Source organism: Artemia franciscana, chromosome 3, assembly GCF_032884065.1.
Source record: "Artemia franciscana chromosome 3, ASM3288406v1, whole genome shotgun sequence".
Taxonomy (NCBI): domain Eukaryota; kingdom Metazoa; phylum Arthropoda; class Branchiopoda; order Anostraca; family Artemiidae; genus Artemia; species Artemia franciscana.
In genome coordinates, this window is record NC_088865.1 from 55,853,206 (window position 1) to 55,877,801 (window position 24,596).

A 24,596-nucleotide genomic window follows, 5' to 3' on the forward strand; every position below is an offset into this window, starting at 1 on the left:
GGCTTTGAACCGCCTTCTCTCCGGTCTGCCTTTCAAAGTTGATACAGCCTCTTCTTCTGCGGGGATGATATTCTCAGTTTCTTTCAATTGTCCTTCTTCTAGAGGAGCTGGTCTGATACCTATTTCAACAGTTCTCGGGTGATCACCTAAAATGGAAGACGCCGTTTCTTCGTCATTTATTTTACCTTCATCGGATACTCGATCGAGATCAGGAGCCAGGACACAAACGTAATTCTCTTCACATGCAAAATCTTTGTCTTCTAGGAGGTCTAGAGCTTTGCCAAGAAAAATGCAGGGGTTTCTCGTCTTCCTTTTTCAGAAATCTTGAAGACATAAAACAAATCAATAGAGAGATTTACAAATATATTTTCAATGGCAAATCACAGGTTGAAGCTGAAGGATGATAAGGAAGCCACATTATTATCATTACTACCATTGAACTTTTACCCGATAAAAAAGGTAAATACCGAATAATAATAATAACAAAAAAGAACAACACACTAACTAACAAAACAGTCACTTATATACAAATAACATACTAAATGCATAAGTGAACACCCAGAAAGAAATTATCCAGAGACTTAAATAGAAATGCAAAGAGAATCAACTAAGAAATTCCATTAAAAAAGAACTGAAAAAAATCACAGGTGAATTTAGCATTGAAAATGCAATTTTTGACGTTGTACGTAATTACAGCCCTAGAGCCCACTGTCCAATAAATAAGGGACCAATGAAAAAAGACATGAAACTTCAAACTTACTTGTCAGGCCCATTGTTGTCCAGGAATACTGTAAAATATAAAACTGCTATCAAAGTTGCTACTTTTTGGGTAACACTAACTATTTTTTTTAAAAATTTTATCGAACGGGTAGTATAGTCACCAGTGAAGCCCATATAATTTCAAAGAAAAATATTCTCATTGTAAATTAGACCATAAGAAATTAAAATCAGATGTCCAATAAAAAGGACTTTGGGCCTTAACGGGTTAAATGAACCCTAGATATTACTAGAAATTGATTTTTAGCTTTAATATAAATAACAGCAGTTTCATATACATCAAAGTTTTGTATCTTTCTTGCCAGTCTTCGGTTTAAAATAACATAATCAATAAGATTTACTGTCTTTTTAATCAAGTAAATACCATTTAAACTTATGGGCAATTTTAAGACCAAAGACTGAAGTCGCTATAGCTAGGCTGTTATACATACTAAACCTCTATCTATGCTTATTTTTGCGTCCCTGTTTGTTAGAATTTTTTTTATAAAACACCAAAATTGTCCCTGGAAGCGTGTCTATTTGTTCCAGCTTAAAGGAAAATAAGGAAAATAAGAAATAAGAAGAGGGCGCCTAAAATTTTATTATTAATACCTCCTCTACCTTGACATAATTTGCAGCTTCCTTATTTATCAATAGCAATATTCCTTAACTATGTACCCCATCTTTCCTATTTAAGTGCTAATTTCAATATCATCTAATTTCATGGGTCCTGTCCCTTGAATATGAGTTTCACGCGTTGCTCTGAGGGTGTTAGTTGCCTGGGGAAGGCCCCTACTGACACGTAATTTGGCTTTATTTTGAAACTGATCAAAGGCTACGACCTCAGATCAAACTTAAGTTACAACTTTGAAAGGTAATTTTTCTAACCTCTGCACTATCTAGGAAGTATTATTTCCCCAAAAATCATAAAGTATTATTACTAGAATTGCTCACAGCAGCACCAAACCTTCTGAGGCTAACAGAGCTAAACATGATACTATTCCATCTGAATCTAATCAAAGCGTCATTTTTTACACCTTCCCAAGAAGTCCACATCTGCTTTAAATATTTCCTCACCGCATCCTCCAAAGACAGCCAGAGACGACAATTTTCGGCAATCTGTCCTTCTTCATCCGTAAAATATGCCCTAGCCATATCAACCCTTTTTTATTATAGTACTAGAAAGTGGTATTGAAAACACCTTTTCGTATAGCTCACTGTTTAATACACGGTGAGTCAGTTGGGTATCAAAACAGTCCATAGCCTATATTTTTTGGAGAACATAGAGCTATTTTTTCATTTTTCAGAGCACCCAGGCATCACAACCAAACGTTACCATTGTCATAACTGTATCCTTCCTGGTTCTAAGACTTATATTCCTATTCTTCCTAACTCTTTTTGACTGTGAAAAATAGTGTTGGGCCTTTCTCTACTATGAATACTTCCTAGGTAAATGAAACCGTCCACATGATTGATCTCGTCACTACCAAACATCACCTTCTCATATTCACTTATTCCTAGCCTTAGCAATTTAGTCTTCGAAACATTAATTTTTAAATCTATTATTATGCCCTGAACTCGCAAAACCTCTAAAGCCTTATTCATTTTGCTAACACTTACATTTAGTCTACTTAAATCATCAACATAATCTAAGTCCAGTAGCTTTTTTCCCCAACTTGATTCAGTGTCCTCCCATTACGATTGCTTTCCTTCTTAGGGCAAAATTCATCAAAATATTCAATATTAGTGTGAAAGAATGAAAACCAGCTTCACTACTTATTAAATATGAAACCATCTACTAACATTATTTTCTAAATTAACTGTGACAACATTATTCATGACCATATTCATGACACTAATTACTTTTACATTAAGTTTTATATGCCATAATAGGATAAGACCTTCTCCAAAGCAATCCTTTATGCTGAATCTATAAGACTAATCTAACAAAAAGCAAAAAAGCAACGAAAAAGCTAAGTCTGTGAAGTTGCAGTACACTAAGTAATTTGCTAAGTGATTTCCAGACACCATACTCTATATTTACCTCACTCACTCCAATCTCCTTTCTCATAGAGGGGTTTCATTAGGGTATTCCTAAAATCACAAGGTACTTTATTTTCTTAAAAAATAAATTTTATTTTCTGCAATAACTAATTTCTAACCTCCTGACCGATATTAGAAAAACTTATTTACCACATAATCAGCACTTAGGGCCTGATATTTTTATTTTTTTAGTGATGTCACTGTTTCAACTTCACAAACTAAGCCTACTTTTACATTCAGAATGTCATAAGAGTCTTCCTTCTTTTCTAAATCTTTCCTGATAGCTCCTTCGCAGATTAGTATATTCTGAAAATGTTCTAACCAAACCTCTTTAACTTTTTCTTTTTAACTGCTTGTGAGCCTGTTTCTTTCTTTAATTGACAAAAGTCCGTAATGACTGCTCCCTCTGAGTTTAATAATATGTCAATATATTATTTTTACTATTAATCCATTTGTGTGTATCTTCCATGGCTTCAGCAATATTATCCCTGGCCTGCAGTACATACTTCTTCAGTTTATAATTTAATGCTTTATAAATTTTTTCTTTATTCTTATTGATTTCGTATTATGAATATCTTGAATATGGCTTTCAAATGCCCCTTCTCATCTCATTTAAACATAAAAAATATTTTATCTATCTTTTCCATAACAAACTTTAGACTCCACAGTTTAGTATTAAATTGTTCATTTTGCGTTTCTCTCAGATTCTCGTCATATAGGCTACCAAAATTATAGCTTCCCGGAGGGAAGTTAACCTCAATAAATTTCAGCTTTATCTCATTAAGGCAAAACAATTAAATGCTGGAGATACTAGTTGTCCTTTTCACGAGTTATTTTTAATACCATAAAGAAATCAAAATATATTTATAGATTTTTACTGTTTTCGGTTCATATATACAAGTAGTTCAATTTAAATGACAGTAGGCTCATATGGCATCAAATATAGACGATTTCATTAAGTATGTTATTAGCACAAAAAATTTAATTAAATACAATAAAAAACAAAAAATAAATAAAAACTTAGTGTTGTACACTGTACAAAAACAGTACACATTGTGATATCGTATTTTTAAAGGTAACTCAGTGTTTTTTTTTCTTGCAATGTTTGTCTTGGCGTCGTTGCTGCTTTTTTGCATCTCTTAATGAGATATTCTATCATATCTTGTGCGGCCTCGTTGAGTAGAATCTAATCTTCCTTTTAATACTGAACGCCATGAATTCTCTTTTCCATAATTTCTTTTCAAAAGGAATTGTGTGACCTACTTTAGTTTTTTCGACGGATCGTCTGACACTTAAAAGAGAAACTTTTTTTTCAACCACCAAATTGGATAGTGCACAAGCATTACCGACACAAACAGAGCCCAATACCATAAAATTTGACACAGTAAACCATATGGCAAACCAGTCATGTAAATGAAGTCCAGCTTTGTACCGGTTGTAATACCTGAGTGTTGCTCTACCGCAATGCTTATCAGCTGATTCTTCACAATTTGTTCATCCGTTCTTAATAAATCAAAGCTAAGATGGTTTGATTTAACAGAGACAACGATGCTAACATGCCATTTCATAACTAAAAATATAATTGGCTACATCAAACCGCATCACTCCTCTTTTCTCCTCTGTAGAATCCTTGTTGGAAGGGAAAAGAAACCTTACCTTTTGTTTCCTCTAACCTTCCCTGTCTATCAAAATTCCGTTTCTTTCAGACCATACAAAAGCTAATAGAAATACGAGTTTGATGAAAGAAAGCTGATAGATAGCTGATAGTAAAGACATTTTTAAAATTTACTTCGTGGATTTGGCCATCTTCAACAATCTCCATAGGTCATTGCACGACTCGAGATCCTGAACCTTCTTTAGCAGCTTGAGATGGAGCACGTGACCTAAGATCGGCCACTAGGCTCCTTCCCTGAATAAAGAAGAAACTGAAAGAAAGAGCTATACGATGCGTATCGAGTCCACAGTTTAAATCTAATTTGTATGGACTTTCCTTAGATAAACTGCTGCAGGCTAAGTTTTCTGAAATATTTTATAATCAGTTCAAGGACAAATACATGTTTATAAGAAATTCCAAACTGGTTAAAGTTTGCGTCAATTATGTCGAAATTGGGCATCACCATGAAATTTCACTGATATTTGAAGCTTTGAACTGTACAGTTGTCCACGAAGTGGATGTTCTCTTTTTGCCCCATGATTTTATTTCTGGACGGTTCTTGCTTGACTATGGCACATCTAAGATTTTCATCAGCTTCCCAATAAGCTCTCTGCGAACAATTTCTTTTATAGCCCTAGCAAACCAGTATTGCTATGATCATACAGATTTCACTTTGCATTTTCCTTAGACTTTGCATATCCAAATGTTTTAGGAGGAATGATGTAAAAAAAAAATTTTAGATACATAGTCGAAACGTCTATTTGTGTTTTTCCTTCTTCTGCTGCAAGGCTTACTCCAGTGCCAGAGCAGCTCCCGCGTCCTACTTTTGTCAAGAGTAGGTTATTTCTTCTCCCTCCATTTAGATTTCGTGGCTTTAAACTGCCTCATCCTGGTACCATTTCTTGAAGTTAGTGCAACCTTTTATTTTGGGGATAATGTTCTCAATTTTTTTAAATTATTCTCTTTCAAGAGGACATGGTCTGAAATCAGCTTCAACAGTTCCTGGGATGTCAACTTAAATTGGAATCACCGTATCGTTGTCTTGTCTTTTATTTTCATCAGAGGCTCGGTTGGAATGAGGAGGCAGGGAAACAACCTTAATATCTTTACATGCCAACTATTTGTCTGTTTGGACGTCTTGAGTGCCAAGTAAGTTCAGGGCCAACGCTTTGTCATTTTTGGATCGAATTGATGCCAGAATCAATCGTATTAGAAAAGTTTTACCAGTACCTCCTGGTGCATCCAAAAAGAAAATTTCTCAATTTTGTTTGTTTTTATATTTTTTTAGTCTTTTTTAGGTTTTTTGGATCATCGCTATCACTTTCAATTTGTTTGCTTTGTTTTACCTTGGCTTGTCTTTCGTCACTATGAAAAACATATCGTGGAACCTTTTTTTAACTGAAATCTGGTAGGCATTGATAACCTTATCCAAGTCTATGTCCCAAACCCAATCATCATCGCTATCATTGTCAGTTTTGATACGTTTTGATTCTCACTGTCCAGGTTGATTTTCTTCTAACTGCACGGTTTTGCTTAGCTCCAGTGTTTCGTCCTGGTGTTCAATTTTTGGTAACATTTGACATTTTGCATTTGGTGACATTTGAAACTAATTGAAACTTGAACAAAATTTCGTTGTGTACCTGGCACTCTGTAGCTCAACAATTTCTAATAAACCTCAAACTTTTAGGTTTCTGTTTTAAGGTTTTCGAATTACTTTAATCCATTGTCAAAATATATTGAAATAATTATGCAATTACCAGTTTTTTACATTTTAAACAACTTAATAAAATTGGAGGAGCCTCGATTTTTTTGGATACTTGTTATTAAAAAAAGTATCATTGAATACTTGATTAAGATAGAGTGGTAGAGAAAATGAAAAAGATCTGAAACCACTTTTTTAGTTTTTTTTTTAAATGATTTCTTTTTTGTTTTTTTTAGATTTTTCATGTTTTCTCAGTTTTTCTGTTATTTTAGTTTTAATTTTTTTTCCTTTCTTCTTTTTTAATTTGTATTCTTTTTTAGTTTTTTCCTCTTTTTTAGTTTTTTAGTTTTTTTAGCTTTGTTTTAGTTTTATCCTTTTTTATTTTAGTTTTTACAGATTTTTATCTTTTGAAGTTTTTTATTTTGTTCCCTTCTTTTTAGTTTTTCTTTTTCTTCCTTGTTTTTTAGTTTTTTCTCCTTTCTTCTTTTTAGTTTTTTTCTTTTTTAGTTTTTAGTCTTTTCTTTTTCTTTTTTTAGTTTCTTATTTTTTAGTTTTTTCTTTTTTAGTTTTTCTTTTTTAGCTTTTTCAGCTTTTTCATTTTATTTTTTTTTTTTTTTTTAGTTTTTATTAGTTCTTTACCTTTTTTTATTTTTTTATTTTTTTCTTTTTTAACGGTAATAACGTGTACCGGTAAAGATAGTGTAAGAGACGGACATAAAACTTATATACATATAAATATATATACATATATATATATATATATATATATATATATATATATATATATATATATATATATATATATATATATATATATAGATTTAACCATTTAAGAAACATAGGTTTTAGTTTAGACAAATAAGAACACAAACTGTTAAGATACACCTGATTCTTTATAAATATTTGATCATTAAAGGAACACGGGTTTTCATTTTGACAAATAAGAACACAAAAGGTTAAGATACATCTGATTTATTAAAAATATTTCATCATTTAAGAAACTTGGTTCTAGTTTGGACAATTAAGAACAAGCATAAATAAGATAAATCTGATTTATTCAAAATATTTGATCATTTAAAAAACCTAGGTCTTAGGTTTGACAAATAAGAGCACACATTGTTAAGATAAATCTAATTTATTAAAAATGTTTGATCATTTAAGATATTTGAGTTTCATTTAAGATACTTGTTTAAGATACTTATGATTTATTACAAATATTTGATCGCTTAAAAAACATTGTGCTTTAGTTTTGACAAATCAGAAAACATATCGTATGCCCGGAGTAGAATTTTTGTCCTTTTGAAAAAATTTCAGCCTGAAGACAAGAGTTTTCCAAAATTATTACTTTGGCTTTGAGAGCCTTTTTTTCTTCTTTAAGCTCCGAATTCTACTTTTGCGGAGCCTCAATCCCCTTTTCAATTCTAAGAATCTTCGTCATAAGGTCAGTGTGCTTTTGACCAAAATATGACTTAATGGGAGACATCATAAAATTATTCTAAATTGGCTAATTATAAAATCAAATTCATGAAACAGAGACTTACTGGCATGGGCCCTGCATAACTGTGTTATATCAAGAGAGGCCCACGTAAAAACATTTTGAAAAGCTAAGAAATATCCTAGATATGTAATAGCATCCACCAGCATGCACTATTTTCGAACAAAACGAATGCTGGCAGGAAATATCCACAAGAAGAAGAATTTACTAGCAAAGAGATCATTGGTGAAGACAGTAGTAGCAAAACACAAAAGGGGGCTATGTAATTTCCTAAAATCAGTTCTTTAAACGCTTCATTCTCACTCTACTTTTCTGGCTCTTTAAGGCATGAGAAGATGTATTAATCTGCTTGGGTGTAATCTGGTTTGGTTTTGTCTAGTTTTACTAAGTAGTTGTCAAGAAAGTGCTCCTTTAACTGAAATATTAGCTTCAAATGCTTCGGAAATATATTCCTTTTTATTATGTCTGTAAGACAAAATATAATTACTTGAAATGATTGTCAATGATACTTATCAGTCATACTTAATGAGCGTTTATCAAAAAATCTATTGCCATTGGAGTGCTAAAAGTTTTTCAAACTAATCGCTGCTAATGAATAAGGGAATTAGATCGTAATATGCTCTCAAATCAGTTATAATCAGGGCCTCTGGAAGAATTTGCACATTATTTGTACACTTTACGTAAAATTTTACCTTCATAAAATTGTTTAACACTACGTTGTTATGGTGTTTGCAGAGACAATCTAACTGCCTATAGAAAATTAGCTCATACAACCAAACCTATTTGCTGTTTTGCTTCAAATCCACTATTAGATGAGTTTTGCAATCAGATGTCTCACTTTTAATTGGATGTGTTGGGCGATAATTTGATTAAATTTAATATCGATGATATAATTTTGATATCTCTGATAATTTTTTGCTCAAATTAATTAGCTTTTCGTTTTGCCAAAGTTTAATAGCATAAAATGTATTTACAGAGTATTTTCTTTCCAAACATTGAATAATGTAAAAATACGCTCAAAAGAACTAAATACTTATTTGTCAAAACTAGAACCTAATTTCTTTAAAATAATCAAATGTTTTTAAATATATCATATTTATCTTAGCTGTATTTGATCTTATTTTTCAAAACTAAAAGCCAATGTTTATTAATCGATAAGAAATTTTAATAAATCAGATGTTTTTTAACATTTTGTATTCTTATTTTAAAAAATAAAACAAAAATATATTAAATGATCAAACATTTTGATTATTTCAGATGTATATTAAATGTATGTTATCTTATTCGTGAGAACTAAAACCCATGTTTCTAAAAAGGTCGAATATTTTTGACAAATCAGAGGTTTTTAACCGTATGTTGTCTTATTTGTCAATACTAAGAGACAAGTTTCTTAATTGATCAAATATATTTAATAGAAAAGATGTATTTTAAACTTGTGTGATCTTATTTGACAAAATCAAAAATCAATGTTTCAAAAAAGAGCAAACATTTTAATAAATCAGATGTATACTAACTGCATGTGTATTTATTTTTCAAAACTATAAACTGAGTTTCTTAAATTATCAAATATTCTTTTAAATCAGACATATCTTAAAAGTATTTTCTTTTTTGTCAAAACTAGAACCTATTTCTTATAAATGATCAAATTTTGTTAATAAATCTGAATTATCTTAGCTGTATTTGATCTTATTTGTCAAACCTAAAAGCCAATGTTTCTTAAAAGTTCAAATATTTTTAATAAATCCAATCTATCTTAAAATTTTGTGATCTTATTTGTCAAAACTAAAACAAAAGTTTCTTAAATTATCAAAAATTATTAACTAATCAAATGTATCTTAACCTTGTGCATTCTTATTTGTCAAGACTAAAATCCAAGCTTCTTAAATGATCAAGCATTTTTAATAAATCAGATTTATCTTAACCATGTGTTCTCTTATTTGTAAAAACTAAAATTGAAGATTCTTAAATAATGAAATAATTTTAATAAATGAGATGTATCTTAACCATGTGTTATCTTATTTTTCAGGAATAAAACCCTATGTTTATTAAAAGATAAAATATTTTTAATTAATCAGATCTATTTTAATATTGTGTGTTCTTCTTTGTCCAAACCAAAAGAAAAGTGTCTTGAATGACCAAACATTATTAATAAATAAAATGTATCTTAAGCTTGTATGTTCTAATCTGACAAATCTAAAACCCGAGTTTCTAACATGATCAAGAATTTTCAATAAATCATCATTATTTTAACCGTGTGTAATTTTATTCGTCATAACTAAAACCGAAGCTTCTTAAATAATCAGACAATTTTAATAAATCAGATGTATCTAAACCATGTTTGATCTTACTTGTCAAAAATAAAACCCAATGTTTCTTAAAATATAAAGCATTTTAATAAATCAGATGTATCTTAACAATATGTTTTATAATTTTTCAAAAGTAAAAATTGAGTTTCTTAAGTGATTAAATATTTTTTTTACTAAATCAGACGTATCTTAACAGTGTGTGTTCTTAATTGTCAAGACAAAAACCAGAGTTTCTTAAATGATAAGAAATTTGTAATAAATCAGAAGTTTCTTAACCTTGTGTGTTAATATTTCTCAAAAATAAAACCAAAATATCTTAAATGATCAAACATTTTGAATGTATCAGTTGTATTTTAACCATAATAAGAATAATGATAAAAATAATAATAATAATAATAATTTACTCTTGAAAAATCCCGTGGGCCATAGGAAATTTACATAACAAAAAACAAACAACAAATTAACTAAATTAAATTAATACTATTTAAAGAAAACGCTCCAAATGTGCCGCTGCAATCCTTAAAAATCTTGCAATCCTTTTAATACTTAGGAAATTCGTCTCTTTCATTCTATCTACCATCCATATCTCATTCAATTTTTCTTTACCATACATCTCTCACCTCTAATCATTCAGTTCGACACCTTCACACAAAAAATTTATTAAACTTTCATCCGGAGATCCACACATAGGACAAGAAATAGATTCTACCTTCTTCCCTTTTCTCCCTCGACACTTTCTTTTCTACCCATTAAAAAATTCATTTCCCCTCCAATCCAAATAAGCCTTCAAATTCTCTCTACTTAACCCAGCTTTCCAAAATACCCCCTCCCCCCAACTACCCGTTATCTGTCTATATAATTTCAACGACCCTGAACGATCCAGACTTGCTCACCATATCTGTATATCTTGGTTCTTCAGCCTCTCTTGTACCTCCCTTATTACTATTTCCTCCATACCAATAATTCCCCTAATTTCCTTTCTCCATACCCATAATTTCTGAAATTTCCTTCATTAAACCAATCCCCTAATCCACACTTATCTAAGATATCCTTAATCTCCACCGGCAAATCTGTTTTACTATTCTGTCTCAACCCCTCTAAATATGCTGGCCTTGCTACCGTAAATCTCTGCATACCCAGTATCCTAACCCAATATCTCACCTTGGTCACTAGCCTCATAGATCGCAGCAATACTAGCCCTAAATCCCCCTGGATTACCAGATTACTAAACGAATCCCGTAGTCCTAACATCCTCCTAGAATATCTCATCATAACCACCTCAAGTTTCGGACCTTTCCGATAGCCCCAGATCTCTGATCCATAATGCATCGCCGGTACTATCTTACTTGTCCAAATCCTCTTATGTACTCTAATATCACTCACCCGTCTAAGACTACTCCTCGCTATTTCACCACTAATATACCTCCCCCTCGCATTCGCTAGATCCGGATGCCCAATGAATTTCCCATTACTAGTAAACTTTGCCCCAAGATGAACCGATTCATTAATCACTGGTATAGTTTCACCTTTAAAGAGAAAATTCACATCTTCACTTTCCATGGCTCTACGACCAAATACCATTACCACTGACTTCGATGTGTTCAGGATTAACTTCTTTCCTTCCAAATAAACCTCCGTAATCTCTAATAGTTGTTGCAGTTTCTCCTTTGTTTCAGCCAGTAATACGATGTCGTCAGCAAATGGAAGTAAGTACAGTTTAAGCAAATCTATCGATATCATCGGTGCATTGTTCTTAACGAAAAATTCATTGGCATCATTTAAATAAAGGCTAAACAATTTCGGTGACAGCACACATCCCTGCTTTAATCCCAATAAAGATTGCACTGGAGTTGAGCACTTTCCCGCCACTCTCACTCTCACTACTAACTTCACGTACTTATACATTTCGCACAGCAACAATACAACATAGTGAAGAAGTGCTAAAGATAACAGGTTTAACATCAACAGGCACCTATCCACATTATCATATGCTCCTTTTAGGTCTAAAAAGCTGCAAATAACCTTCCCCCTTTTCCTTTCCTATACTTCTCTACCTAAATTCTCAAAGTAAAAATATGATCTACTGCACTATGGTTATTTCTAAACCCTACCTGAAAAGAGGATAACAGTTCCTTTACATCCAACCACTACCCTTTTTTAAAAATTGGTATTCCTACTGACACATTCCACTGATCAGGCTATTTTTCTTTTTTCAGTCACAAAACTGAAAACCACTGCTAAAACTGATACTAGAACTGTTTTCCCCATTCTCCAAATCTTTGCTGGTATTCCATCCACCCCCGGCGCTGAAGATCCCTTGCTTCCTTTAGGTATAGGTGATCTTATTTGTAAAAACTAAAACCCAATTTCTGAAATGATATTTTTTTTAACAAATCAGATATATCGTAGCCTTGTGTGTTCTTATTTGTCAATACTGAAACCCCATGTTTCTTAAAATATCAGTTATTTTTATAAATAAGATGTTTCTCAACTGTAAGTGTATTTATTTTCCAAGATAAAAACCGAGTTTCTTAAAAGATCAAATATTATTCATAAATCAAATGTATCTTAACAGTGTGCGTTCTTATTTGTCAAAACTATTACCCCATTTTTCTTAAATGATCAAATATTCTTATTAAATCATATTTATCTAAGTTTTTGTGATATTATTTCTAATAGCTAAAACCCAAATTTCTTAAATGATCAAACCTTTTTAATAAATCAAATGTATCTTAACCGTGTGTATTTTTATTTGTCCAAATTAAATCCCAAGATTTCTTAAATAATCAAATATTCTTAATAAATCAGATGTGTATTAACCGTGTATGATCTTATTCGTCAAAACTAAAACCCAATATGTCTTAAAAGATCAAATATTTTTGACAGTTCAGATCTATCTTAACAATGTGTTTTCTTATTTGGCAAAACTTAAACTCAAGTTTATTTAATGATCAAATATTAAAAACAAATGATGTGTCTAAATTGTATGTGTTCTTATTTTTCAAAACTAAAACCTAAATTTCTTAAACGATAAGAAAATTTTAATATATCAGTTTTTTTTTAACCTTGTGTTTTCTTATTTGTTGAAACAAAACCAAAAGTTTCTTAATTGACCCTAAATCAAAGAATAAATTCGAAATAAGGATGAAGGGCAATAAACACTAGTATACAGTAGAAAAGAAAAAACTGGTAGTAAATATAATAATAGAATAAAAAAGAAACAAAAGAAATTAGAGAAAAAGGAAAAAGGAAGTTGACATTAGAACATCAGAAAAAAAAATAAGTAAGAAAACTAATAAAAAAGGACTTTAAAAGTTAAGAAGACTATAAAATAATTTTAAAAAATAGGCGTGAGAGATGTCATTTGGGAATGAAGTCAGTTACGTCAGTTACGAATTGAATGCACTTGCAAAGGATTTTTTTTTCCGCAATGGATCCTTCAGGTTTCCTTCAAAGATATGGGGAAGAAGACTGTTTGAGTTTCTTGCGGGAAAGGGCTTTATTAACTACATACCAAACCTTATATATACACCCAGGGTTTCTGCATATTGCTCAAATTTACTAATTAAAATGACGAGTGGTAATTCAGCATCAGATTGCCTTGGAATATATGGATCAGAAGCAAACATTTTTAAATAATTTTTTCATCAAGTACTAAATATAACCTACACTTTGCAAAAGTATTTCAATTTTTCTGCTTTTTTCGTGAGGGCAGGTCTCTTAGTGTTCTTTTTTATTGACCTATGAAAGTGAACCAATTATGAGCTTTTGGGGACCCAAGTACACCTCTCTATTCTAAGTTATAGTGCACTTTTAGTTCTTTCACCTTCTCAATTGTGGTTCGGAAGCTAATCTAACCTAGATCACTTCTTCTTTTTTTATTTATTACAATCTTTTAGCGTAAATAGTGGTTGATTGACTCTCATCTATATACAGTTACAACAATATTTCTTCAAGTCATGCCACAAAAATGGTCGAAAAAAACTTGCTGAATATGAAGTACTGAATAATGTTTCGAAGTAGCTTAAGGCCTATATACGATGAGATTTCATAGTACCAGGATTTGGCTTTTGCTAATACTGGCCAACCAGAAATTTTTATATGTATTTTTTTTAATAAGAAAATTCTATGAAAAATCCCATTGGTTTACATTGGTGCTACTTAAACCTCAGTATTAGTGGACTCTTGTTGTGAATAATTCATCTTGGGTCTGTTATGTCCCAGGAACAGGGATAGGTCTTTGAAATTGGAACTTTACACTGTAAATGCGCCCCTTTACATGTCTTCACACATGTTTATTATCTGCGTTTCCTCTTACTTTGTCTTCTCAGTTTAAGTGCTGTAAAGAAATCCGCTAAAATGAAGTTTTTACTGGAAGCTCACAAAAGGCTTAAGAGAAGCGTGACTCGTCCTGCTATTTAATTTTTCGGAAGTTAATCTACCCTAGATCACTTCTACTTTTTTATTTATTATAATGTTTTAGCGTAAATAACGGTTGATTGACTCATCTTTCTACTGTTGCAATAATATTTCTCAAAGTAATCCCATAAAAATGGTCGAAAAAACTTGTTGAATATGGAGTACTGAATAATGTTAGGAAGTAGCTTGAGGCCTATTCACGAAGAGATTTTGATAATGCTGGGGTTTAGCGTTTGCTAATGCTAGCCTATCAGAAATTTTAACGTGTGCATTTTTTTTTATCAGAAAATTCTATAAGAAATCTGATTGGCTCACATTGGTGTTACCCAAACCTCGGTATTAGTAAACTATTGTTGTAAAGGAGTGTTTAGCAAATCCATTCTAGCATTCACTTTAGCATTCGTCTTGCTCAATCAAGAGAGAAAAGATTAACATTATGTGAAAGTTTTTCATGAAGTTGATAGTTACTTACTACTTAATTCTGCTGTCGACTTGATGTCAGCTCAAGAAAGCAGAAAAACCCAGTCTTTAACGGACGTGGGTGCATCGTCAAAATTTATTCCTATCTTGCTTCGGAAATGGTGCAGACTATAAGACCATCCCATTCATGGACGGCCACATAATATTTTTCAAAGCCAGTTCAGTTAATGTCACCAGGGGCTAATCTAGAGCAAAATCTTGGGGGAGAAGAATCTGTCAAGGGTGCCAATTATCATATTTTTTTGGGGGTGGGGTGGGGGTAATGTTATAAACATGCCAATAATTGACCAAATTAACAGATTTATTCTAAAAAAAGTGAAAAAACGTGGAAAGATGGTGCCAGAAAAATCTTCGGGGTATATATTCCCGGCCTCCCTGGATCTACGGGTGAATCTTTTCCCTTTTTTCTGCTGTCTGTTTGCGAAAGTGTGTTACTCCTTGGAATTTAGTCCTAATTTCAGGATCTTAAAAGGTTTGTTGGCATGAAATATCACCCACAAAAAAATACTTTAAATAAATTGATATTATTTAACATCTTGAAAATTTGTTTCTAACCTTGGTTTCTAGATCTTGGGATGTTGTCAAATTCTCAGCAGCAGCCCTGGATTTATGGATTCTGTTCGTAAAAGTAGCTATAAATTTTAATTAACCACACGGACAAAATTAGTCTCCCTGAAGAACTGGCTTACTTCGCATAACGCTCCTGATTGAGGTCCAGCCTGAAGAGAAACACTAATCTTTACTTTCTGTCTGAATGTTCACGAGATATGGCATGACTTCTACTAGTGTGTTAAGTATCATTGACAGGTACTGTTCCTTGTGATCCCTCAATCTGGAAGGAAGCTTTAGATTGAAGGATCTAAATCGAAAAGTTTAAATAAGAGGTGTTGAGCTGGCATGTGGAGAAGGTGACTAAATCGTTCCTGGATTCTTACCGAAAGCTGAGGAAAATTGACTCTTTTGTTTTTAAATGACGTCGTTTCGATATTAGATCCAAATTCATGCCACCTTATCCCTCGTTTCGTCACCCCCAAATTTTTTTCAGCTATGTTCTTGGCACATAGGACGGCAACAACAGTAGACCAGGGCTTATTGCCGTTAAGGAGAACTTGAGCTAAAATGCCACCCTTGATTCTCATCTTTTTTTCCTGTTAGATATATGACCAGACTAGACGGTATAATCAAATGAAAGCATATGAATGAGTGGTAGAATTTATGAACAGTGAGACGGTTCTGGTTCGCTTACCATTCATTTTAATCCATACTGTTAACGCTTCTTTCTGTTATGATCCTCAACTGTTTTATTAGTCAGGGAGACAGGCCAGATTAGCTTTGCTTAATGTTAATATAGTGAACCTACAGTGTATTTCCGAAGTACCTTTAAGGTCCGGTACGTTAATAAAAGCTGTATTAAAAGGGGCTAACAAATCTTTAATTGTTACTTCTCGTTTTCATTTGTTCTAACAGCTTTTGCTTCTGATTCTCTAATATATTTACTTCTTAAAAATACTACCAAAGATCCGTCAATATTCTGTGGATTTCTATATTTAAAGTGAAGCCATTAAAAAGATAAATTAGTTCAAACTGAGAATTGGTGAGACAATTTTTAAAGGACAACAATGAGTTTGCCTCGCTGCTTTTCATTGTCCTCGCTGGTTTCTTTGACCCCTTTTTATTACATATGTCTTAGCTGTTGGCTATTTAATAGTTAATTATTAGTTATCATGCTAGTTTTGGTAGAGGACAAAAGAGATTTTTTTGTGTTTCCTTTTTTCTTTATTTTAGGTTATAAATTAAAAGGGAAGTTGTAATTTATTACTACTATTAATTAGTAGATTAGTTAGTTAATGATTAGTTTGCATGCTATGTTTTAGCAGAGGACAACAGAGATTGTATGTGTTATCTTTATCCTCTACTTTACAGTCTAGATTATAAGAGTAAAGTTGCAATTTACTGCAACTATTTATTAGTTGCATTAGTTGGTTAATTATTAGATAATCATGCTAGGTTTTGGTAGAGGACAACAGATAGGGAATTTCCCTACAGATATGTAGAGTACCTCCATAGGAGGCATAGACCAAGAGGGACGTTGTCCCTGGGGGTCCATAATAGAAACTGGGGCACCTTCTCCTTGGGCCATAAATAAAGGTGGAGGAGGAAGAAGGCCCCTCAAACGTACACTCAACAGGGCCTAGTGGCGTGTCCACACGTCCCTTGAGGTACAAACCTTCTCCAAGTAATGAGTTAAAGTGCATGGTGATGCAGAACACCATCATGGGAGGATCCTCTATAGAAGGACAAGTGTGGATGGGCGTAAGATCCAGATCTAGGGACAAAGGCCTGTGCAAAGGGCTACCTCGCCCCTTTCGGGGTACCTGCAAGACTGGGAAACTTACGGTCAACTTTTCCCACATGAGGAATGGGGCCCTTTGAGGAAATTATAGCCTAGTAAATAACACAGCACTCGCATGGAATTCTGATTATTGGATATTTTTCTGGGCTTGGTTTGTTTTAATGGATGTTTTCGGGCTAAAAAACCTCTCTCTAGCTAATTTATCTTTTATGGGTTGCCTCCCCGTAGTAGCACAATATTTTTAGGAATGAATATATAATGAGTCGGAGGTAATAGGCTTGGGACTGTCTCTGCAGGATTTCGACTCTTGTTGATAGAAGAGCATCGCCAAGTTCTGAAAACCATATTTTGACCAAGATGGGCCCAGGATTTCACAAGGCCTCCAACTTACTGGAGGTCCCAGGGACTTCTTGCTGTCAAGTTCTAAACCAGGTTAAGTACTTCGGTGTAGACTTGAGAAGATATGTTGGTCCCCGTCCAGCACTTGTATCCGAGATCATTGCTTTTCCTGATGCCAAAATAATATCAAAGATTTAAAGAACATGACAATTGGAACATGGAATGCTATGACGTTAAAAAATGACAATCGTGTTATGACGTTAAAAATGACAATAAAAAATTACAGGGAGTAGGCCTTATAATGAGTAAGGAAGCTGCTAAGTCTTTTTTAGGCTGGGAAGGTATTAAAAATGGAATATTAATTGCTTATTATATGACTAAGAAGTTCAGGGTATCAGTTACAGTAGTCTATGCCCCTGTTAAACCAACTGACGGAGATACTAGTGACTCAGATGAATTTTACGTACAGTTACAGGAGCAAAGAGAAAGGGTGCCAAGTAGAAAAAGGGTGTTTTTGCTAGTAGATTTTAACTCCCAGGTTGGTAGAAATAGGGATAGATGGTATCATAGCCTAGGATTATTTGGTCTAGGAAAAAAAAAGTAATCGCTATACACTTTTGCAGTTTTGTAGGTATAACAACCTAGTTATAACCAATACGGTGTTTGCTTACAAAATGGCCCATAAGTTGACATGGTATTCACGTGATGGTTAGACAGCAAATCTTATTGATTATGTTATTGTAAATGGAAGACTAGCAGGATCAATACAAGATACTAGGGTGTATAGGAGTGCTGTTATAGATATTAAAAGTAAAGATCACCGTCTAGTAGTGTCTAAAATTAATTTAAAGCTGAAATTTCGGAAGGGTAACTACCTCTCGAAAAGTTATGATGTTGGTAGACTCCAGGATGGATTTGAGAAAAGACCTCCAGGTACAGTTGAATACTAAATTTGAGAGGTTAAAATTTGACAATGTGGAAGAAGGATGGAAAAATTTTTGAAAAACAATTTGTGAAGTTGCTGATGGTGTCTTAGAGAAAGTGTTAAAACTGCAACTAGGAATATTAGTGAAATTACTTTAGGTCTAATAGAGAGTAGAAGGGGTTTATACAAGAATTATCTGAGTGATTGGTCGTTTGAAAACAAAAGGAATGTAAAGAAAGTGGAGAAAGCAATAAAATATGAACTAAGGAGATGTGAAGTGGAGGCCATGGACAAAATTGCAGAGGATCTAGAAGATGCAGCTAGACGGCAAAATAGTAAAATATTATACTAGCATTAAAAAATTGAAAGGGAGTAGTTAATCCGGATTAGTACCAGTTAAAGATAGGAATGGAGCCACAATTAGTGATCAGGAAAAAGTTAAAGAAAGATTGGCAGAACACTTTGAGAATGTGCTAAACGGATATACAGTTGCAGGAAAAGATATAGATGAAAATGAAAAAGTTTGTGATACCTTCGATGTGAAGGAAGATTTGTTTAGCGAGAGAGAATTAGCGACAGCACTAAAAGGATTAAAAAATAATAATTCTCTAGTTGCTGAAAGTGTGATAAATGAGTTTCTTAAATATGGTGGCTCTGAGGTTAAGAAAAAGCTACTGAAAATTATGAATATGACTTTTGAAAATGGGGAAGTAACTAATGACTTTAGGAAAACCTTAATTAAACCACTAGGTAAGGAAGGTGACAAGAGTGAGTGTCGTAATTATCAAGGCATTAGACTGGCTTCTATAGGTAGCAAATTACCTATTAATATGAGACTTTTTAGACTGAAAGATGCTGTAGACAAAGTTTTAAGGGAAGGGCAGTGTGGTTTTAGAAAAGGTAGAGGATGTGTCAACCAAGTTTTCACTCTTAGGCTAATAGAAGTCCCTTCGTTGTCAAACACCTTTTGTCCTCAGAGTTATCGATTGTGAGCAAGCTTTCCATTTTGTTGATCGAAGAGCGTTAATAAAGGTCATATCCTTATATGGTATACCAGAAAAATATATTAAAGTGATTTGTGCTATGTGCGAGAATTATACTGCTGCGGTTAAGGTAGAAATAAAAGTTAGCAGCTGGTTTTGTATTAAATCAGGAGTTAATCAGTGTTGTGTTCCATCCCCCTGTCCGTCTTAAGGAGCAAAGGAAAGGCAATTGGAAACAACGGAATCAAATGGGGAGGAAAAACGCTCCTGGACTTAGATTATGCTGATAATTTAAGCATATTAGATGAAAGTTTGAACAAAATGAATGAATGTTTAGAGGTTTTACGAGTTCACTGTGCTAGAATAGGCTTGAAAATTAATATGAAGAAGACTAATTCAATAAGGCTAGGAATAAGTAAAGATGAAAAGATAACGTTGGGTAACGAAAAGACTGATCAGGTTGGCAGTTTCAGTATTATCAGTAAAGACAGTGGGAGCAGTGAAGATGTTAAAAGTAGAATAGCTAAGGCTCAGAGTGTTTTTTCACAGTCAAAAAAAGTTTGGAAGAATAGAAAGGTAACTGCAAACCAAAATTAGAATATTGGAAGCTACAGTGGTGACACTGGTCAAGCATGGCTCTGAAGCATGGGCGCTCCGAAAAGCCGATAAAAATTTACCAGATTTTTTCCAGAGAAATTGCCTACGGATAGTTCTAGGTACCCGGCTGACTGACCGTATTTCAAACAGTTAGATTACGAAAAATATGGTTTGATCCCTCTTTCTAGGGCTATCTTGAAAGAAAGGTTGAGATAGCTAAGCCACTTTCTGTGGATTAAAGATGAAAGATTGCTGAAGATTGTCCTTTTTGGCCAACCGTCTGGGGCTATACGGAATGCAGGTCGTCCTTGTCTGGGAGGATGTCATAATTAAAGATTCAACGGAACTGGGAAATTCCTGGGAGGTTGTAAAGAGGGAGGCTTGAATAGATTGGGTTGGAGGAGGAGCGTTTGTAGCAGTTTTGCCCTCAGGCGGCTTGGTGCAGGAGTGAGTTATTATTATTATTAGTAGTAGTAGTAGTTTTTGTTTTTCAAAATTAAAACTCCAGTTTTTTAAAACGATAAATTAATTCTTAATCAGTAGTGTATTTTAATCGTATCTTTTCTTATTTGTCTAAACTAAAACCCAAATGTGTCTTAAACGATCAAATATTTTTAATAAATCAGATGCTTCTTAACCATGCGTGATCTTATTTATCAAATCTAACATCTAATATTTCTTAAATGATCAAATATTTTCGATAATTCAGATGTATCTTAACCATTATGTGTTCTTATTAGTCAAAACTAAAACATGAGTTTTGTAAACGATAACAACTTTTTAATAAATCAGATGCTTCTTAACGTTGTGTGTTTTTAATTTAGAAACTAAAACACAAGTATTTTATATAATCAAATATTTTGAATATATCAAATGTATATTAACTAAATGTGATCTTATTTGCGAGAACTAAAACCCATGTTTCTTAAATGAACAAAATTTTAACAAAACACATGTATTTTAACCATGTGTTTTCTTATTTGTCAAAACTGAAACACAAGTTTATAAATTGATTAAATATATTTAATAGATCAGACGTATTTTAATAACTTGTCATCTTATTTGTCAAAAGTAAAACCCAATATTTCCTAAATGTCAAACATCTTAATAAATCACATGTATGTTAGCCGTATGAGTAAACAAAAGACGAGTTTCTTAAATGATAAAACATAATTTATAAATCAAATGCATCTTAACGGTGTGTGTTCATATTTGTTAAAACTAAAACCCAATTTTACTTAAGTGATCAAACATTTTTTATCAGTTTTATGATCAGTTTTATCTTAACCGTGTTTGATCTTATTTGTCAAAACTATAAGCTAATGTTTCCTAAAATAACAAATATTTTTAATAAATCAGACCTATCTTAATTATGTGCGTTCTTATTTGTCTAAACTAAAGCAAAAGTTTCTTAAGGAATCAAATATTTTTAATAAATCAGATGTATCTTAACCGTGTTTGTGTTTTTTTCAAAAGTAAAATCTTAGTTTTTTAAATGATCAAATATTTTCAATAAATAAGATATATCTTAACAGTGTGTGATCTTACTTTTCAAAACTAAAACCAAATGTTTCTTGAATGATCAAGCATTCAAAAAACAACGATGTATGTTAATCGTATGTGTTCTTATTTGCAAAACTAAAACCTGAGTCTCTTAAACTATAAGATATTTTTAATAAATCATATGTTTCTAAACCTTGTGTGCTCTTATTTGTGAAAACGAATTCACAAATTTCTTAATTTGATGAAAAATATTTAATGCATCAGATGTATCTTAACCGTATGTGTTTTTGTTTTTCAATAACCTGAAATTTTCAACTACCTGAAAGATTGCTGTACTCAAAATGGGTGTCAATAAATTTTTGGTTCTCAACCATAAAAAAAGACGTGAATTATTCAAGCTGAAGTAATCCTTCCCAAATTCAATGACCACTCGTTTGATACAATTTCCCTTAGCATAAAATGACGCATAACAGAAAATTTAAGAAACTGCTCAATAAATGTAAACTGGTTTAATTCAATTCAACTAAGCCCAAAAAATCAAAAATCCAACAAAATTTCAGTCCCCAAAAAATTCTGTCTTAAGTCTTTTTAGTGGCAATAGATATTGGTACAGCCTTCACGTCCTTCAAGATTTACATAAGAAACTTGAAGAGATACAATTTCTATAGAAAAATGATCGTGATACTCTACCAGCATCTATTGTGTTAAATTTCCAAGAAGGACTGGTCACCAAACAGATGATAGTACAAGAGTTTAAAGATAAGTCAAAATATATGGTAGTAGAGAGAGAAACAATTAATCTTTAACTGAATGACTTGGAGAAAAAGTTCAAAAACATATAAGATAGCGAATGAGAATGAGAGAAAACAGGTTATATCACGTTTGTCACTAATAAGAAGAAATTTTCAAGACCCATATATATGTATATATATATATATATATATATATATATATATATATATATATATATATATATATATATATATATATATATATATATATATATATATATATATATATATATATATATATATATATATACATATATATATATATATATATATATATATATATATATATATATATATATATATATATATATATATATATTTATATATATATATATAGATATAGATATATATATATATACATATATATATATATATATATATATATATATATATATATAGATATATATATATATATATATATATATATATATATATATATATATATATATATATATATATATATATATATATATCTATATATATATATATATATATATATATAGATATATATATATATATATATATATATATATATATATATATATATATATATATATATATATATATATATATATATATATATATATTTATATATATATATAGATATAGATATATATATATATATATATATATATATATATATATATATATATATATATATATATATATATATATATATATAGATATATATATATATATATATATATATATATATATATATATATATATATGTATATATATATATATTTATATATATAATATATATATATATATATATATATATATATATATATATATATATATATATATATATATATATATATATATATATATATATATATATATATATATATATATATATATATATATATATTCGTTATATTTGTTAGTAAATGTTTTGTGTAAACAATAAAAAAAGTATTTTTCGTTTCGTTGAAGAGATTTGGTTTAAACTTCGGTTTAAAAATTTAGAGATGAAGCGTGCTCTGTGTCTTCATTTCATGATTTTAATCGTACCATAGAGAGGGCTTAGAAATAACGTTGACAGAATTCGGAAAGTGTAAACAGTGGTACAATTTCCAATACAGATTAAATTAATCTCTCAATGGTTGGACTGAAAATAGCAGATTTGACTCCTTTACGGGGAAGACACACCCTTATGATTTTTTTAAAAATAATTTTATACATAAATATGCATATTAAGGTGAAAATGACAAGAAAATGCTGATAATGTGATTATGGTTGGGGATGTAGACAAGACGCCAGAACTATGCTACTTTTACCAAAGCAAATGATTTTGGCAAGCGTTTCCATTTATATTTTTGAGACTTATCACTAGTTCTTAATTAAATATAAATAAATACACACAAACACAGACATATATATATATATATATATATATATATATATATATATATATATATATATATATATATATATATATATATATATATATATATATATCTTCAATCTGCTTACAAGTAAAATTAATAGGTAAATATAATCTGTTATCCTTATTACCAATCCTATCAAACTGTTTCTTTTTTGAAATATTTCTTTATAAATTAAAAAATTTCTTGAATAAACATTTTCATTGTTTTCACAACATATAGAAACCCAAACCACACCATAGACATCAAGACCAAGTCGCAGAGAGCCAGGTAAACCCATATTAATCTTGACCAAGCTGTAGAAATCGAGAAAACCTATAAAATCAAGACCAATACATAGAAATCATAACCAATGCATAGAAATATACAAGAATTCATAAAAATAAATTTATACCCTAGACATCAATACAAATCCAAAGTAATCAAGAGGTCAATATGTGAAAATCCAGAACAATACTGGGAAATCAAAACCACTACATAGAAGTCAAAACTGAACCATATACAAATCATAACCAAAGCAAAGAAAACCAGACAAAACTGTAAAAACCAAAATCTAAAATCAAGGTCAACCTCTGAGATCAATACCAATCAGAAAAAATAAACGGAAACCTCTAAAAATCAAAAAATCACAACCAAATCATGACCAGGCCATAAGAATCTAGACGAATTCATAAAAATCAGGAACAAAATAAAAAAAAAACAAGGCCAACTTCTACAAATCAAGATCAAACTGAAGAAATCAAGTGAATAATTTTTAATAATATAGAGCAAGCCCATAAAATTCATGAGCAGCTCAATAAAATCGAAACGAATCACAAACATCAACACATCAATATGTAGAAATCCAGTGCAATCCTTA

General features: G+C 31.3%; 1 protein-coding gene across 1 annotated transcript; it reads left to right on the forward strand.

The window, feature by feature from the left end:
• The first annotated feature begins 17,848 nt into the window (after positions 1–17,848).
• LOC136025570 (uncharacterized) lies at positions 17,849–19,464 on the forward strand. Its single transcript, XM_065701596.1, has 2 exons — positions 17,849–18,044; positions 18,863–19,464. Exons 1-2 carry the CDS (start codon positions 17,849–17,851, stop codon positions 19,462–19,464), a joined length of 798 nt encoding a protein of 265 aa, XP_065557668.1.
• The last annotated feature ends 5,132 nt before the right edge of the window (positions 19,465–24,596 follow it).

Bases quoted from the DNA above. Each gene is read 5' to 3' on its own strand.
- LOC136025570 (XM_065701596.1), top strand. From the start codon at position 17,849: ATGAGTAAGGAAGCTGCTAAGTCTTTTTTAGGCTGGGAAGGTATTAAA. The intron at 18,045-18,862 runs GTAGAAAAAGGG...AATCCGGATTAG, and splicing joins GCAAAGAGAAAGGGTGCCAA to TACCAGTTAAAGATAGGAAT.